The sequence below is a fragment of the Hippocampus bargibanti genome, linkage group LG08, assembly GCF_051943395.1.
Source record: "Hippocampus bargibanti isolate YZ-2025 linkage group LG08, ASM5194339v1, whole genome shotgun sequence".
In the NCBI taxonomy this organism is placed as follows: Eukaryota; Metazoa; Chordata; class Actinopteri; order Syngnathiformes; family Syngnathidae; genus Hippocampus; species Hippocampus bargibanti.
In genome coordinates, this window is record NC_142741.1 from 15,449,269 (window position 1) to 15,462,159 (window position 12,891).

The following is a 12,891-nucleotide window of genomic DNA, read 5'->3' on the forward strand; positions in this document are numbered from 1 at the left end:
GACATTGAGTGTTTGTGTTATGGTTTTTCTAAATTGAAAATATCCTCAATTACAAAAATGGAAGACGTTTTGAAAACCCTGCTTGCAAGTCAGGAAGCCCAATATCAGACCAATTTGGCTCTCCTGGAGGAGCAAAGGAGAGCCAATGAACTGAAGGCAGAGGAATTGCTCTTGCAGAAACAAATGGCCGCCAAGAATATTCCCCGGGTGAAGGCGGGGGATTTTTTAGCCAAGATGGGGGCGACGGATGATGTTGAGGCGTACTTGCATACGTTTGAAGCAACCGCCACTCGGGAAAAATGGCCCAAGCAGCAGTGGGTGGGATTGCTTGCACCCTTCCTGATAGGGGAATCGCTGAATGCTGTCCTGGACTTGACCGCAGACAGAGCAGAAGACTACGACTATTTAAAAGCTGAAATTCTCAGCAGACACGGGCTCACCAAGTTCGGGATGGCACAGCGCTTCCACACCTGGACTTTCCAGCCAGACCAACCTCCACGGGCACAGATGCACAAATTGGCCCGCATCACACGGAAGTGGCTGGAACCGGAAAGGAGCAGGGCAGCTGAGGTGGTCGAGGCCATTGTCGTGGATCGCTACTTACGAGCCCTGCCCTATGAGGCAAAAAGGATAATCAGTCAGCAGTCGCTGACTACTGCGGGTCAAACAGTGGCAGCGGTGGAGCAGTACCAGGCCACAGCGGAGATGCTGCAAACGACCAAGAGGGAAACCGGCAACACACCCCCATCCCGGACTGAAATGGCCCGCCCAAAGTTGCCCAAGCCCGCCAAGATGCTCCAGGTAGTGTCAGAAGTCCACCCAGGCCGTGGCGGCCGCCCAGTGGCACCGAAACCAGACGATGCCACAGATGCGGAGAGACGGGACACATCTCATGGCAGTGTGGAAAACCAGCGGAAGAGTCCATGCCGACCGCTGACTCTTCCAGTGCCCACCCTGCTCACTATGCCTCCCTCCTGGGGGGTAGTGAAAGCTCACTAACAAGGCCCCCCACCTGTCCGGTGACAGTGAATCAACAGGAAGCCCTGCTGGACTCCGGAAGCCTGGTCACCTTGGTGCGCCAAACGCTGGTCGATCCAACCAGGTTATCTCCGGAGCCCTTCCAGTCTCCTGCGTCCACGGAGACACCAGAGAGTACCACACTACGGAACTCACCATGACCACAACCAAGGGAATCATCCGCACGGTAGCTGGTGTGGTTGACTCTCTCCCTGTCCCCCTCCTGATTGGACGCGACTGCCCGGCCTTTCACCCCCTGTGGAGAGAAACGCAGGAAAGACTGGCCCGACTAACTCGGAAGGGGAGAGGTAAGACGCGTGCAGTGAATACTCAAGCCTACCCCTCTAATTCACTCTCCCCAGCCTGTGCCCTCCTAGGGACAGCAAATGCACCACCGGAGACGGAGTCTGGCCCAGAGACCGCCGAGGAAACTCCAGCGCCAGAAAATCTCCCGGCTTCCAGTGGTGATGAGAACCCAGGGACCCAGAAGCTGCTTCCTCTAACAGGCCGGTATGGTACAGCCCAGTTACAGGATCCTACCCTTGCTAACGCCATGAAGAATGTGCAGGTTTTAGAGGGTGTAGTACTGGGGGAAAGGACAAGCCCCACTTACCCCCATTTTGCGGTTGATCGGGGGTTATTATACCAGGTTGCGAAGCAAAATGATGAAGTGCGTGAACTACTTCTTGTACCACAACCACACCGAGCTACTGTACTGGACTTGGCACACACACACCTGCTAGGGGGACACCTAGGGGTGGAAAAGACAAAAGAGAGAATCTTGCAACGGTTCTTCTGGCCAGGGGTGCACAAGGATGTGGAGAACTATTGTCGTTCTTGCCCCGAGTGCCAACAGGTGGCGCCCAAATCCACATACAGAAACCCGCTAATTCCCTTACCCATCATTGAGACCCCTTTTCAGAGGCTTGGGCTGGACATAGTCGGACCTCTACCAAAAAGTGCTAGGGGACACCAGTATATTTTAGTAATGATGGATTATGCCACCCGGTTCCCAGAAGCTGTCCCCCTCAGAAAGGCTACCACAAAGCAGATCGCAAAGGAACTGTTTGCTCTCGCCAGCCGGGTAGGGATCCCAAAGGAGATACTGACCGACCAGGGAACCCCCTTTATGTCCAAGGTCATGAAGGACCTGTGTGCCCTGCTCAAGGTCAAGCAGCTGAGAACCTCCATCTACCACCCACAGACAGATGGACTGGTAGAGCGATTCAACAAAACACTCAAGGCCATGATGAGGAAAGTTATCAAAGAAGATGGCCGAAACTGGGATCAACTGCTCCCATACTTGCTGTTTGCCGTGAGGGAGGTACCACAGTCTTCTACCGGTTTCTCACCCTTTGAGTTGTTGTACTCTTACAGGCCCCGGGGACTGCTGGATATCGCCAAAGAGGCTTGGGAAGAGCAGCCGTGCCGACAACGTACCCTCATCGAGCATGTGGGGGACATGCGGGAAAGGATGAAGGCCATTTACCCCATAGTGCGAGAACACATGGAAGCGGCCCAACGACAGCAGCAAGCCTCCTACAATAGACCTGCCCAGCCTCGAGAGTTCAAGCCAGGGGACCGAGTGCTGGTCTTGGTACCCACCGTGGAGTGCAAGTTCCTGGCATCCTGGCAGGGGCCCTTTGAGGTCATCGAACGCGTGGGGGAGGTAAACTACAAGGTGAGGCAACCTGGTAAGAGGAAACCGGAGCAGATTTATCACGTTAACCTCCTAAAGAAATGGCATGCCAGAGAGGCGCTGTTTAGTTGCCTACCCCCCAGCGAGGCGAAGGAACCGGCCAGAGAAGACGTCCAGACGGGTCCAAATTTGTCCCCACACCATGACCCTCGAATTGGTTGAGCGTAACCAAGACGTCTTCTCCTCCATACCTGGACACATGAACGTGGTGCGACACGAGATACGCACCACACCTGGAAAAACAGTCCACCAACGTCCATATCGGGTGCCGGTATGGCCGGCAATTTGCATCCAAACCTGTCGTCCATTGCACTTCTTGTCCCGTCCCGCTGAGAGCAATCCTCTCATGATATCACAATATATATATATATATATATGTGTGTATAAATGTCTGACACCATCAAAAAAGTACAGATGACGGCTGAAGAAAGTTTTTCATCGATGAACCACTCCTGTACGACAGAGCTTACATAGACTAAAGGACAACCGATGTCTCCGGACAAGTTGTGTCCATAATTTGTAAAATGGCTTCAGACAACTTCTACTGAGCGTATTTTAAAAAGATTCCACCGCGTATAGCTATATTTTACGTTTTAAGACTCGCGCTGAATATTCAGGAAGTCTTGTTTTTGAGTTGGTGGCGAGTCCGTACGTGACGTCACTAAAGGAACGCCCCCTGACCGAAAAAAGACATATTGTAGCAGTCCTTCCATCATTGACTCAACTCGCCACCGTACCTGGACTCTTCCTTCGATGCGCGAGTGTATCCGGTCCGAGGTATTTTCCCTGCGTCCCGTAAATTTATGTCATCTTCCGGGATTGCGTAATTTTGCACCCTCGTGTGCCATTTGCTTTTTGGCGTAGTAAGCGGGTCGGATCACCCCCTGCCTTCTTACTCGCCGGGTTTTCTTTTATTTGTGAATAAGCATCCTGCTTGGTTAGTACGTGTCTGTTTTGGGATCCCAAACATTCTACTACGTTCCGACGAGTCAGCTGCCGTCACTCTCGCTCGGAACGTGACAGCTTCGGATGACTACAGGATGTTCTTTTCTCTTAAAATATCTATCCAATGACACTTGCTCACTCCCACAGCAACATCACTAGATTTCACGGCCTCCTTATTCTTTAATATCGTACTGATCGTAGATTTCGCCATGCTGTATTCCCTCGCCAGATCAGACAGTCGCACACCTCCTTCATATTTTGCGATTATTTCTTTCTTAAATGCTATAGTTGTACGCACTACTTTTCTTTTGTCACTTTAAGCAGTACTTACCTTCTTTGGAGGCATGATTAGGGGCTAAAACTCTTCGTAAACCTATATGAAACTCTAGAGAAAAACGCAGCACGTCCGCTAGCGACAACAGTTGGTCACGAACATAGCGATACACCCGTGCGCCGCTCAGCTCCCCACACTCGCGTACGCACTCACGCGTCGTATTGGCGTTCGAACACCGATTGATGTTCGAATGCCGAAGCAAGAATATCTCGAATATTTTGTTCGAACACCGATTCGTTCGAACAGTGAGGCGTTCGAGAACGAGGTACCACTGTATTTTGTTCGGTCTGAAAACCTTGTGTTGCACCCAAAAGCCGCCAGAAGAGGGTATCCAAGCTCCATATAAGGAATTTATCAGCCTGTGGAAACGGAGGTGGCCACAGGAGGTCGCCATTTTGTGCCTCTTTTCTGGTGATCATTTCTCCCCAATGTTGCCTCAAAATGGCATGGAATAAATTCTTTAATCGATTGCAAACATGTATGCTTTCCTTTTCAGAACTATTTGAATCATATTCATAACTGGAGGTGTAACAACAAAGCATATTCTCCGAATCTGAAGCCATTGTTTTGATTCTCAAGCAATGCAAGACGTCTTGGCGTGACGTCACAAACTGGGGGCGGGAATTTCTGAAAATGCCCAATTCGCAGCTCAATTTTTTGCAGATTTTGAACACACACAAGTCATTTTTATTGGTGTTTTGCTTTTGACTAAAAATATCATACTGCGTGTTTTGGGTATTTTTGTTGCTATAAAACGTTTTTCTGATGTCAGTTAAGAAACAAAAAAGTGACGTCGGTTGTCCTTTAACCTACAGAGTTAACCGTGTTCCCTCTGTGATTTTCCATTTCAAAAAATATCTATTATATCTATTATTACATTAGCTCATGTTTTATCTGAGGTGCTATACTTGCTAGGTGTTTTTAGCGTAATACATTAAAAATTTTAGACACAGTATTACCTTGACTTACAGGTGCCCAAGCTCATGATGTGTGTGTGTGTGTGTGTGTGTGTGTGTGTGTGTGTGTGTGTGTGTGTGTGTGTGTGCGTGCGTGCGTGTGTGTGTGTGTGTGTGTGATTGGAATTTTTTAGCTCCACTGAGTAAATCAAAATTAATGTGTGTCCGCTCATTTTTATCCATGTCATTCTTCTAAAATAATTTTCAGACATTTTAATAGTGATTGTTTTTTTTTTTACAATTAACTTTCTCGTTCCTAATCCCGAATTTATTCGGGAATTGAAAATTATGACGTTGAGCGCTGTTCCCGAATGTATTCGGGTTTTGGGTTTTCTTGCATGGTGTGCCGATAAAGCGCTGGTCTGAACTCTAGCAATGTTGGTTCCCTTCCACGAGAGGGCAGCATTTGTTAGCACTTTGTTACAGCTTCAGCTGTTGTAAAGTGCTATATAAATCAACATGTGTTGTATTTTGTACAGCTGCCCTCATTTCAAGCTCATATACCGCCAGACCCACATAACTCTTTTTTGATGATGAAATAAAAATTCAATATTCTGTGGGTCCTGCAATTTGAGTAAAAATGACAAAAACCCTGGCACTGGAATGGACACATATTTGTCTGGCATCGTCTGGCAGTGAATGAGTTAAATACGCTGTAGTTTTAATTGCTCTTTTTTTCTCTTGCAGGATCTGGGGATATCGAAAGTGGGTCATGTGAAGAGAATCCTGCAGGGAACTAAGGATCTGGCCAAGAACTCCATGGTAGATCTTTAACCAGTAAGCAGACGCCACCGAGTGGGGAAACACACAAGAATTGTTCCTCTCACGTCACTGGAGAAGCTGGCCATCGGATGGGTGATGCGTGTCCAAAGTCAAGAAAGAAAAGGGAAGATTGTGAAGAATCATCACAAAAAGCCATTTCTTTGACAATTAACCAATTATACTTAACATACAGACATGCAACTAAACAAAGTGCAGATTTTGTTGTTTGACTTGTGATAACAAATAAGTAGCGAAAGCACGTCTTCCATGAGTGGAGATGTTGTTCTGGTTAATATTGTTGTTTAAAGAAAAAAAGCAGTTTGTAGAACTTCAACAACAGCATATCCCATGCTCGATCATTTAAGGTTTAATTGCATGATTTAGTATTTTTCGTAACACTTGAACAAGTTAACTTTACAATTATTATCAGTGCCATTTGTGACTACTGAGGGTGTCCTTTTTCGTGCACATGAGGGAGGAGTTTTAATTTATTGCGTTTGCATGACGATGACGTATCAAAGGTCTGCGTCGAGTGCCATATATTTACAGTATTTTTAGATTCAAACATGCTCTCTAGGAAGATGATGTTCAGTTTTTCAAGCTATTGGGGACACAAGTCCACCTGGTTTACTGTGCCGGAAAAAAAAATCGTAATACAAAGTGAATGTTACACAAAAAACAGTAAACTCACGTTCTTTTACTGCCGCTCACCAGGAAGTTTAATTTTTCATTAATGATTGCTGAAGGATGTATGTTGGTTACCATATTTCCACAAATAGCCACCGTGCCCCACTTGCCTGCAAAGTCTGCCTGAACTATAGAGTAAATCTAATTTAAAGCAGATTCTTTACTTACAGACAGTGTAGATGTTCAAATACCTAACACGACATGTACCTGACATGTCAGGTATTTGAACACCTACACTGTCTGTAAGTAAAGAATCTGCTTTAAATTAGATCCCAAGTAGACAGGATGAACTAGAAGTAAATCTCTTATGTCAACCTTCACCTGGTAAATTCTGAAAACAAATGTATTGATTCTATTTTCATGATTTTCTTGAATCGTGTGACTCGTGTGCGAACTTCAGAACTCTGGGTTAGTCCCATTGTTGGTAATTTTACAGTCTAGCCCAGGCCTTATCTGACAAATGGAGGTCTGCATCGCTGCGGGAGTGATTACGGGCAACTTCCATCATGTCCAATCAAAGCAGCTCATCTCATTTCCGTTAAATTCATGCTGTGATATATGTTATTTTATGTCCCTCCATTATCCTCGTCGAGAACGTAATTTCCACGGCACACTCAGGCGCCTTGTCACGCAGCCAGCCACATTGAAAACTAAGTAAGTAAATAAATAAATAAATAAATAAATAAAGGTTGATTGGTGAAATAAAAGCAATAATGGGACATGACAGTGAGGTCGGTGAAACTGAGATGTATGTTTTTTTTTGGTCTGTATTTCACTGCGTGTCAAATATGCGTTACTTCCATGTGCCGTGGTACCGGTTCATTCTCGACATTGATGGGCTGGGCCGGCGTAAAATACCGACAGCAGCTCGCTGATAGACGGACGATGCCCACCTCTGATATTTCTTGTTTATAAAATCATCCCAAAATGTGTGGCACTCTCTCCAATTAAGCAAATGAACGTCTTCATTCTCGATGTGAGGAAATGTGTTGTTGTTGTTGTTGTTTTGGTTATTGTTTGTTGATCTCTTGCCTTAATGCAAGTGCACGTTCTTCTACAATAGATTAAACAGCTCACCAACTTTTTGGCAAGTTCACACATTTAGTTCAATTCTTCTGTGGTTATAATCTGATAGTTCACCACACACCATGCATGATGTCTCTTTTGGCAATTTTGATGAAGTTATGACATACAGTATCTGCCGTTTGCGAAACAACTTTTATTTTACATATCCAGAATTGGTGGATGCCCAATGTAATACAGTAAAGTCTCGTTATATCGATATCGGATATATCGATAGTCCCGGTTATATCGATACTATTTCTATGCACGCACGGAGAAAATTACATGCAAACAGGGTCGGATATATCGATAGTCCCGGTTATATCGATATTTTTTCGGACTCCCTTGAATATCGATATAACGAGACTTTACTGTAGATAACGGTTTGTTTGCAGTTTTGAATCGTACAAATTTCTATTATCGATGCAGTGTTGAACATTGACTGTGAATAAGATTTCATTCTGCATTTGTTAGCTAAAGATAAAAATGTTACATTTAAATTATGCCAAAATGTGTGGCACTCTCGAATTAAGTAAATGAACGTCTTCGGTCTCTATGCGAGGAAATACGTTTTTGTTGTTGTTGTTATTGTTTGTTGATCTCTTTCCTTCATGCAAGTGCACATTCTTCTACAATAGATTAACAGCTCACCTCAATTTTTGGGCAAGTTCACACATTCATGAATCATGCAAGTACTTTTTTTTCTGCAGAACATTGTGGTCATGCATGTGACTTTTTTTCATTTACAGACATTATTTCTATTCAACTGGTGGCATTACAGGGTCAATTATTTGTTTCTATATGTAAGATTGTAAATATTGTGAATCTTATATCTCGACATATGCACAGTCTCTACAGTACAGTGTAGCGGTGTATGCAAGCAATGTTTGTTAAGTGGTGTCATCCAGTAGGTGGATGGCATGGCGTGTGTGTCAACACATTGGATTTTTTGTACATGACACCGTGACACTTGTCTCATGCACAATCGTGATATTGCTGTCATGAAGGAATGATGGTGCAATATTTTGACACATGCCCCCCCCCCCCTTCCCCTCCACACACACAAAAACACACAATCCACCACACACACATATTTCTTCCAGTGGTGCTTCCATTATGAGTTGTTGAAATAGGATTGATTGCTTTAGTGAATAAGAGCGAGCTGGCACACCAGTTTAGCAATTACAGTATGTCATTTGTACTGTTTGTAGATCGCAAGAATTGCCAAACATCTTATTTAACAATCCTCTATTTTGCTCTTTGGTTTCGGATTTTCATCCCCAAAAATTGTTGCCCAACAGCTTTTTCGCTAGGCCCGAAATCAGAACCTTGCCACTTTGTTCTCCCTCTGTTCGCCCTCGAAACATGTGAAGTTGATTAGTATTCATCTAGTGGGTAATTTTTTTCCCTCATTGACTGATTTCACCTTTTATCAAACATATTAAAATCCTGATTTGGAGACTCTATTTCATGTAGGTTAAGTTCATTGACACAGATATACACGATACAAAAGTTGCATTCCAATCGAGTTCAATTGCTTCTGTGGTTATAATCTGATAGTTCACCACACACCATGCATGATGTCTGTTTTTACAATTTTGATGAAGTTATGACATATCTTTCGTTTGCGAAGCAACTTTTATTTTACATATCCAGAATTGGTGGATGCCCAATGATCACGGTTTGCATTATTGAATCGTGCACATTTCAATTACCGATGCAGTGTTGAACATTTACTGTGAATAAGATTTCATTCTGCATCTGTTAGCTAATGATAAAAATGTTACATTTAAATTATGTCTGACACTTTTTTTACATTTCCAAGTTGCATTGGTGTGGTTTAGTTGCATTTCAGCCTCAACATATGCATCCAAAGTGTCTGCCTGGTTTGGTTTCAAGGCAAGCAAGCCCCCCCCCCCCCCCTCCTTGCAAACTCCACCCCACCCCACCTCCATGTGGAAGCTCCATCTATTCTTAAATGTCTGTAAATAATGCTGCAAACTGCCTGGTTTTGTCCAAACCAACCATGCAAAAGGACCTTTCATAGCGTAGAAAAAATTGTCATGGGAGTTGTATTTGTTTACATTGTGTTGACAGTTTTAATTTGTAAGAACTATCAATCATCTAAAAATATATATTTATTGCCTAATGTATATTGCGTGCATTGTGTTCTCACATTTTGAATATATTGTCATTCGTCACCTGTGTTGCTATATTGAATGACTTTGGTAAAAAGTAGTTTACTGATAATAATAATAATAAGAATAACAAAAATAATAATACTTTTTAATGACTACTACGTGACTGTTTTCTGTGCCTTTTTATGGGTTGAAAATGCATGATTAGTTATATTTATTATATATGGATATGAAGTCACTGAGATGTGTATTTTTGTACTCTGGTAATAAATACATGGTTCAGCTTTTTGTTGTACAATTTGCAAGGGTGCCTTACAAGAGGCCACCCATACAGTACATATCTCTCTTCAATTAAAAAAAAAGAAAATATCAATACATTTGTCGGAGTTCTTTTCTTCACAGGAACTTTCTGTTCAATTCATACATACGCAGGCAGATTAAGTCATTATAAAGACGAATGAATGGTGAACAGCATATTTGCTTGCATTTGGAGACAAATTCAACATCGATTTTGGCATGGTTTTAGGCAATGGTCTGGTGAAAGTGTTCTCACCAACAAGACCCAAAAACCGGATCAGGAAGTCTTAATGAGAAGTCTTAAGAGAAAAACATAATGGATTCCAGAGATATTTGGGGAACATTAAAAAAGATCCAACTTTGAAATCACTGTTTTGAGGTTTTTGAGGTTGATGGGGTGCCACTGCGTCGCAAAAAGTGCTTGCAAAGAATCACTGGTGACCAGTTTATATTAAAACATGACCTTTTGCATCTCTCTGACATTGCAACACCTAAGTTGCTTATCAGGCAAAGACATGACAGAGTCAATCACCCATTCTATTGGCCACGGCTCTATAAAGACGTACAAGAATATTGCAGGCTATGTGTCAGATGGTTGCACCAGCAAAAAAATCTGATAGGGGTTACCTATCATGAGTGTCCCATATGACAGGATAGCCATCTGGTCCATGCCATGGTTATCCACTACTTTCTCTTTAGGTGAAACATTGAGTTATCAAGAATAGGCATATCTAAACATGTATTAACAGACCAGGGCACACACTTCATGTCCCACCTGATGAAAGACCTATTGAGCCATTTTGGAGTGAAAGGAATAAGAACCACTCCATACCATCCTTAAAGTGATGGTCTTGTTGTAAAGACTGGGACAAATGGCTGACTTCTCCAATATTTGCTTATTGATAAGCTCCTCAAGCGTCAACTGGGTTTTCTCCTTTTGAGATGCTTTATGGTAGACAGATCCATGGACCCCTGAACATGCTGAAGGAGAATTGGGTGTGGACACGTTGGAGACTATCAGAGAGATGGAAAAGAAATACATGGAGGAGAGGAAAAGAATTCAAAAGGTGTTGTGTGACAAATACACCAGAGAGAAATACAGTAAAGTCTCGTTATATCGATATCGGATATATCGATAGTCCCGGTTATATCGATACTATTTCTATGCACGCACGGAGAAATTTACATGCAAACAGGGTCGGATATATCGATAGTCCCGGTTATATCGATATTTTTTCGGACTCCCTTGAATATCGATATAACGAGACTTTACTGTACTTGTTGCTTGTTCTGTAGCCACAAGGGGACACAAGCCATTGTCTTATTGTGCCGGTCCCAAGTCCGGATGAAAACAGAGGATTGTGTCAGGAAGGGCATCCGACGTAAAAGCTTGGACAAAACAAACATGCAATTCAAACCTCTGAAGATGGAGGACACTGATTTGCTGTGGCAACCCCTTAAAGGGAAAAGGCAAAAGGAAAAGAAGAAGAGAGAGACTTGCGCCCTGGACAGAAAGTGTTAATATTGTTGCCTACGGGACCAAGTAAGATACTGGCAAAGTGGAAGGGCCAATACCCTGACTCGGAGAATAGGACCTGTGACATATGAGATTCTCTGTCCTGAAAAACAGAAGAAGCGGATTCTACATGTGAATCTACTGAAGTTGTACGCATTCGCTTCCTTTATTCTCGTTGCCGTGTACATCGCGCCACAAGCTAATGCTAACGCGTGTATACAAACGCTAGCGGACCATGTAAACCATTTCGAACTAAAATATCCAGAATCACCCCTGATCATTTTGGGCGATTTTAATCAAACACGTTTAAACCGTGACCTTCCCAAATATAAGCAGCATATTGACTGTTTCACCAGAGGAGAAAACATTCTAGATCATTGTTACACAGCACTCAAAGGCGCATACCGGTCTGTTGCGCATGCAGCATTGGGTCTTTCTGACCACTATTTAATCCACTTAATTCCCACATACAAACAGAAACTCAAATGTGTAAAACCGGTAGTCAAGACAGTTAAAACATGGACAGATGAAGCAAAGTTATCGCTACAAGAATGCTTAGACTGCACTGATTGGAGCGTCTTTGAAACTTCAACGGGCACATTGGATGAATACACAGACACTGTAACATCATACATCAGTTTCTGTGAGGACGTGTGTGTACCAACAAAGTCCTTCCGCTCATTCAACAACAACAAGCCATGGTTCACTCCCAAACTCAGGCAGCTTAGGAAAGAGAAACAATCCACATTTAAAAGCGGCGATCGAGCAGTTTACAAACTCGCCCGAAACAGGCTGACGAAGGAAATTAACATCGCAAAGAAACGTTATGCGGAGAGGCTTAACAAACAGTTCTCCGCTAACGACTTTGCATCGGTGTGGAATGGCCTGAAAGCAATAACAAATTATCGTTTACCTTCCCCCCAAGCAGTGTACAACAATGGTATGGCTGATGAGTTAAATACATACTTTTGCCGATTTGAAAAGGACACCCCCATTTCCCTGGTCTGCCCACCATTACCAGAAACTACCGTATCTCCGCCCTCTGCCCTACAGATCCACGAACTGGACGTTAGACGGCTCTTCAAGCAGAAGAAGATCAATAAAGCTGCAGGACCTGACAGAGTGTCCCCCTCCTGCCTGAGAGTCTGCGCTGACCAGCTGGCTCCGGTCTTCACACAAATCTTCAACAGATCCCTGGAGCAGTGTGAAGTCCCATCCTGCTTCAAACAGTCTACTATCGTCCCAGTTCCAAAAAAACCAGCACCCTCGGGATTGAACGACTATAGACCTGTCGCTCTGACGTCTGTGGTCATGAAGTCCTTTGAACGCCTCGTGCTGAACCACCTAAAGAACATCACCGGACCCCTGCTAGATCCTCTTCAGTTTGCCTACCGGGCAAACAGGTCTGTGGAGGATGCAGTCAATATCGGACTGCACCACATCCTCGGCCACCTTGACAACACAGGAACCTACGCAAG

General features: G+C 43.9%; 1 protein-coding gene across 10 annotated transcripts in view; it reads left to right on the forward strand.

The window, feature by feature from the left end:
• Nucleotides 1-10,002, forward strand: part of dgkh (diacylglycerol kinase, eta) — an 86,938-nt gene extending 76,936 nt beyond the window's left edge. For 6 of the 10 annotated variants that reach the window (XM_089002079.1, XM_089002081.1, XM_089002082.1 and 3 more), the window contains one exon: nucleotides 2,395-2,693. In XM_089002079.1, the coding sequence (XP_088858205.1) occupies nucleotides 2,395-2,565 (171 nt within the window). In that variant the 3' untranslated portion in view covers nucleotides 2,566-2,693. Of the gene's footprint in view, nucleotides 1-2,394; nucleotides 2,694-5,638 lie in introns of those variants that run through there. The other 4 variants (XM_089002080.1, XM_089002083.1, XM_089002085.1 and 1 more) reach the window with 3 other exon arrangements.
• Nucleotides 10,003-12,891: the final 2,889 nt, after the last annotated feature.